This window comes from Littorina saxatilis, linkage group LG13 (genome assembly GCF_037325665.1).
Source record: "Littorina saxatilis isolate snail1 linkage group LG13, US_GU_Lsax_2.0, whole genome shotgun sequence".
NCBI lineage: Eukaryota > Metazoa > Mollusca > Gastropoda > Littorinimorpha > Littorinidae > Littorina > Littorina saxatilis.
In genome coordinates, this window is record NC_090257.1 from 6,604,242 (window position 1) to 6,610,241 (window position 6,000).

Genomic DNA, 6,000 nt, shown 5'->3' on the forward strand with positions numbered 1-6,000 from the left:
ACCAGAATAGCTCAGCTACGAACGCAACCGAAGTCACAGTTGCTGGTGGTAAACTGATGAATGAGATGACCGGAAACCGGAAAACCATCCAACCGGAAAAAGACCTGACTCATCCCCCTAATGACGGTCGTGAATAGGGGAAACGTCCAGGGCCACCCGAACTGAATAGGCAGTAAACTCAACACCCAACAGGTAAAGTGAAGACTGCCCCGGCTGAGGCTGAAAGCCTAAATGCCCGTAGGCCAGCCGCTGTTCCTCACCCCCCGACCTCCGAAGGAGTGTCAGGAAGAGGAGAAGTGTATCCGAACAGAGCCGGAAATGCAGCAGACAAAACCGCAAAAAACGGAAGCGAAAGTTGCATAGAGTAGACTGAGGCCGGAAGCCCAAACGCCCGTAGGCCAGTCCTCTGTCAACTCCAGTCAAAACCGCAAAGTGTACTTGAAATGGAGGACTTATGCTTCCAGTAAAACCGGAAACACCACGCCGACAACGGCTGCCGCACTTGTGAAACACAAATGCCCACGACGGAACAAGAGTGAGACAGAACAGAAGAGGACTGGGGCCGGAACCCGAACGCCCGTAGGCCAGTCCTCGATCAACCCCAGACAAGCCACTACGTGCGCTTGTGATGGAGAACCTATGCTTCCAGACAGGAAGTGTAGGAGGCCGAAGCCCCGTCCGGGAAAAACTTCGACGTGACCTCTGCCGCAGCTAAGAGGACAGCGTTAAGCCTTTTTCCCGATAACCAGCACGTGTGGAATCGCTGACGACAGACTGAATGTCCGACACAACCAGCGAAAAAACCGAAGTCCACGTACTGGTGGAAGGCCGGTGAAACGGCATAACCGGAAAACCGGAAATCCGTCCCCCCCCGACGTCGTCCTAACTCATGCCTTGACCAGGCTAAGAGAGAGAAGACGGCAAGTCTGCAGCCGCCGGCACCGGAACGGCAGTCGACGCGACAACCGAAGGTTGAAACGCTGACTACATCGGCCAGGGCTAAGACAACACCTGCCCGAAGGGCTGGCGTTGCTCCTCAGCTACCGACATCCTGAAGGAAGTGGAAGCGAAAGGAGCAGTAAATCCGGGCGGAGCCGGAAAGCACCAGACGAGACCGCGAAAAGCGGAAGCGCCGAATGCGAGGACGGAGGCCGGAAGCCCGAATGCCCTAAAGGCAACGTCCGGTCAACCCCGGAAACGACCACAGCGGGTGCGTACGTCAGAGGACCTATGCTTCCAGCGAGTGCCGGAAGCGCAGCGCCAGAAACGGCTACCGCCATTGCTCCGCCACACAATGGTCTTCGAGGAAGCCAGGGTGTGACTGAACAGAGGACGAATGCCCGGGGGGCAACGTCCGGTCAACCCCGGAAACGACCACAGCGGGTGCGTACGTCAGAGGACCTATGCTTCCAGCGAGTGCCGGAAGCGCAGCGCCGGAAACGGCTACCGCCACTGCTCCGCCACACAATGGTCTTCGAGGAAGCCAGGGTGCGACTGAACAGAGGACGAATGCCCGGGGGGCAACGTCCGGTCAACCCCGGAAACGACCACAGCGGGTGCGCACATCGGGGGACCTGGTCAACCCCGGAAACGACCACAGCGGGTGCGTACATCGGGGGACCTATGCTTCCGGCGAGTGCCGGAAGCGCAGCAGTCGGAAACGGCTAGACAACTCCGGAAACGACCCCAGCGGGTGCGTACGTCGGAGAAGTAGCCGGAACCAACTGCCGCCATTGCTCAGCCACACAATGGTCTTCAGTGAAGCCAGGGTGCGACTGAACAGGGGTTTGCGGGTCGTGAACCCGCCGAAAAGAGCTGTGTCCCAGCAGGGACTGTCCGACGGCCTCACGAGGGCCTGTGGACCAGCTCGACTTACTTGAATCGCCAACCACAGCGGTAGAAGACGAAGAAGCAAAACATCCGCCCTAGACAACGTCTCGGCCGGAAGCGTCAAAGAAGCCAACAAGGTGACGTCGCCCACAGACAGCGGGACCAACGGAAGACGCAGGCTTGGCACGCGACAATTTCTTCACAAAGATAACGCAGACACCTGCAACACCTGATCTGCTAACGGCAGAGAAGGCGAGGAGAAGAAACAGGACGTACAACAGTATATGACTGCCCCACAAAGTGTTTGTTCGAGGCAGAAAGAGTAACGAACAAAACATAAAAAACATGTTAAATCCGAAACCACGACAAGTCCTACGGACTGGTAGATACCTGCTAAAGCCTAGCCAAGTAAACCACTGTCAGCGACGCTGATACACAAAATGGCGGCCAAGCGATAAGTTACTGGACAAAATTTAGAAGTCCAAAACGGACGAAAATTAAGCAATAACAAAAATTCCTGTCAAAGAAATGACGAAATATGAAATGGCTTACCAACTAACAAAGCAGAAGGCAAAAACGCAGGTAAAGTAAGGAGAACCTCACCATAACATAGGCCTAGCCACATAAATAAGCTGTCAGGAAAGCTGAGCAACCGAAAGTGGCGGCCACAAGATAAGTTACTGAAACGCATTTAGGAGTCCAAACGGACAAAAAAGTCAGCAACTATAGGTAAATTCCTGTCAAACTAAAGACAAGAAGGAACAAGCTTACCAACTAAACAAAGCAGAAAGCAAGTAAGAAGGTAAAATTACGTTTACCTCCAAAATACATGGCCTAGCCACAAAAATCTGTCAACTCATGCTGACAACAAAAATGGCGGCCAACAGTAGTCACTGAAATATCACAGGTCCAAACACGGACGAAAATCAGCAACTACAACAAATTTCCTGTCAAAATAATGACCAAAATGGAAAGAGCTCACCAACTACGAAGCAGGAGGCAAGATAGACGGTAACGTGGCCGGTGGGTGTCAAAACAACACCAACAGCGCAGCCACAGGGGAGCCCAAAAAATACAACAACCTGCTCCCTCGAAAGCTGTAAGGTCGAATGATAGGAACCACGTGTTCAGTAGCAGTGGTGACGTGGCATGCACGAGGGGAGGTAACTCCCCGGGTGTATGGGCATTACCATGGCTACGTTTACACTTTTGTGGTTGGGGTTGCTTCCCTTAGACGGTTAGCCTGTACAGAACCTAGCATCTCCGATTGTGTCAATGCTACATGTGATTCGGAGTAGGAATATGTAATTTAATGCAAGTTTCCAGTACAAAGGACTTAACATTTCTTACATACTGCTTGACTAAAATCTTTACAAACATTGACTATATTCTATACAAGAAACACTTAACAAGGGTAAAAGGAGAAACAGAATCCGTTAGTCGCCTCTTACGACATGCTGGGGAGCATCGGGTAAATTCTTCCCCCTAACCCGCGGGTTTTTTTTCTGCGCTTGTTGGTCGTGTTCTGTGTTTCTTTTTTTCCTCCTCATTTTGCTACGTCTTCAATCAATCAATCAATGAGGCTTATATCGCGCATATTCCGTGGGTACAGTTCTAGGCGCTCAGCAGTGATGCCGTGTGAGATGAAATTTTATACGGCCAGTAATTGCAGCCATTTCGGCGCATATTTACCTTTCACGGCCATTTATTCCAAGTCACACGGGTATAGGTAGACAATTATTAACTGTGCCAAAGCAATTTTGCCAGGAAAGACCCTTTTGTCAATCGTGGGATCTTTAACGTGCACACCCAATGTAGTGTACACGGGGGGGGGAGTTCGGACACCGTAGAGAGTCTGCACACAAAGTTGACTCTGAAATAAATTTCCGCCGAACCTGGGATCGAACTCACGCTGACAGCGGCCAACTGAATACAAATCCGGCGCGCTACCAACTGAGCTATATCCCCGCCCTATATCTTTGCTCTGTATGCCTGCACATGTGTGTGTCTGTGTCCAACTAAAAATGCGTGAATGTGCATGTGATTGTGCTCGTGTTTGCATATTAAAGTCGAACATCGCCGCATGACATGTCGTTCTAGTTTTTGCTGCTGGCAACTCGTATGGCCTTCTACTATAACAAGGCTTGGAGACGGATACTGAACATGGCTCAACAATGTGGTTTCAGTCTGGAAAATGCCAAGGAGTGGAGAGAGTAGTTTTGTAATCATGCCATCTCTGATGTAGCTGCAGTTGCTGTACCTGAAGTTTCAGGGCCTCCTTCCTGTGCAATGCCTGCAGACTGGATCAGTTCTGCAAGGAGGGAGGTTCGATTCTCGGCATCAGTCGGCACCAACTTCTGAACAGTCCCCTGCAAGCCAAAGATGGTTAATATAACAACTCCATTCACTCTGTACTGAAAGCATCCACAGAGACCTTTCTTCTCTGAATCTGTTAATGTGTTGATTCAAACTTTGAACCATGGGATGAAATGCTGGATAAAGATTATCATCCAGCATCACCTAAATGCAGTTTTGTGAAGTCAACATTTCGTATATTTTAGGCTATCTTAGACTTGCCAAGATTAAAGACTTCTTACCGAAATTACTCCCGTGAAACCCCCCGTTTGCTCTTTTAAGACACCCCCCCCCCCCCCCCCCATTTCTTCTTCTTCTTCGTACATGGGCTTTGACTCCCACGTTCACCCATGTTTTTAGCACGAGTGGATTTTTACATGTATGACCGTTTTTACCCCGCCATTAAGGCAGCATACGCCGATTTCGGGGGAGGCATGCTGGGTATTTTCGTGTTTCTATAACCCACCGAACTCTGACATGGATTACAGCATCTTTTCCGTGCGCACTTGGTCTTCTGCTTGTGTGTACACACGAAGGGGGTTAAGGCACCAGCAGGTCTGCACATAAGTTGACCTGGGAGATCGGAAAAATCTCCACTCTTAACCCACCAGGCGGCAGCGACCGGGATTCGAACTCACGACCTCCCGATTAGGAGGCCGACGTCTTACCACTGCGCCCGTGCCCCCCATTTAAGACTCCCTCCCTTTTAAGACCTTGTTCTCAGACTTTCTGTTCAGAACCTCTGTAAATGTACATCTATTTTAAGACTTACGATTTTCTCTGATTTTTGAGGGTTGTAAAAGGGAGTTCCACTGTTTCTAAGATTAAAACCTTTTTACTGAAATTACTAACTGTGAGCAAAGCTGTGGTTTATACCCACTTCGTAGCACTGATTTTGAACAACAATAACACATAACCTAGGGTTTTGAAACTTATCCAAAAATTATTAATTTGCATACACATCTCTGCAAGATCTTCCTCACCTGTTTGTTGGGATCGGAGCTGGCGGCGGTGGTGATGATGACGCGATGTTCAGGCTGCCGGCCACCCACAGCGGTCGCCGAAGAAACGGTGCCGCTAGGGGAGATGCTGACCGACACCTGGCGTCCAGACTCCTTCTGAATGAAGTTGGCCAGCTCCTGCGAACACACTGACCTTCATGATTTCCTTAATGAACGTTTCAACATGAACACTGATCAACTTTATGAGAATCGGATCTATGGAAGTTGTGCTGCTGCGTGAGCATTGTGCACAGAGAGATCTGACACCAGCCTTCACTAGAACGCAATTTTCTTGCACTTTTTACAAGCAAAAAAAATCCAACATGTCAAAAAGGTTGCAGAAGCCTACATTGTCAACCCAGAATGGCCATGATAATTGTGCTGCCATTCCATGTAGCTTGTTTGCTGTAGTAAGAGTATGTCAGTCCCTTCAAGAATTTGAACAACAAGATCCCAAACTACTAATTTGATAACAGAATTTTTTTTCAGAATACGCTACCCCCTCCACCACCCTCTACCTTTTTGTGTTGAATGAAAGGCCCCTAGCGTACTTGGAGTCCTTCACCCAGGGGACAAGCATGTACCCCCCACTGCATACAAAGAGTAAGGAAAGCTATCATTTCTCTTTATCTGTTGGTGCATTATCACGTACAGTTTTGATCAGCAACAAACCACAACAGCAACAAGCATGTAAGTGGGTTCACCTTTTCAAAGGCAGCAGGACTGGTGATGACGGTGGTGCCACCTTTGGTAATCTGAGTGGGGATCTGCGGCCGCCTGGCCTGCGTCTTCTGGACCACGATCACATTGGGCT

General features: G+C 49.8%; 1 protein-coding gene across 1 annotated transcript in view; it reads right to left on the minus strand.

The window, feature by feature from the left end:
- LOC138946167 (BRCA2-interacting transcriptional repressor EMSY-like) overlaps nt 1–6,000 on the minus strand; it is a 48,288-nt gene that overhangs the window by 22,147 nt on the left and 20,141 nt on the right. The window contains exons 13-15 of the mRNA XM_070317679.1: nt 5,891–5,998; nt 5,169–5,324; nt 4,091–4,199 (exon numbers count right to left, since the gene is read on the minus strand). Coding sequence (XP_070173780.1) covers nt 4,091–4,199; nt 5,169–5,324; nt 5,891–5,998 — 373 coding nt within the window. The remainder of the gene's footprint in view (nt 1–4,090; nt 4,200–5,168; nt 5,325–5,890; nt 5,999–6,000) is intronic.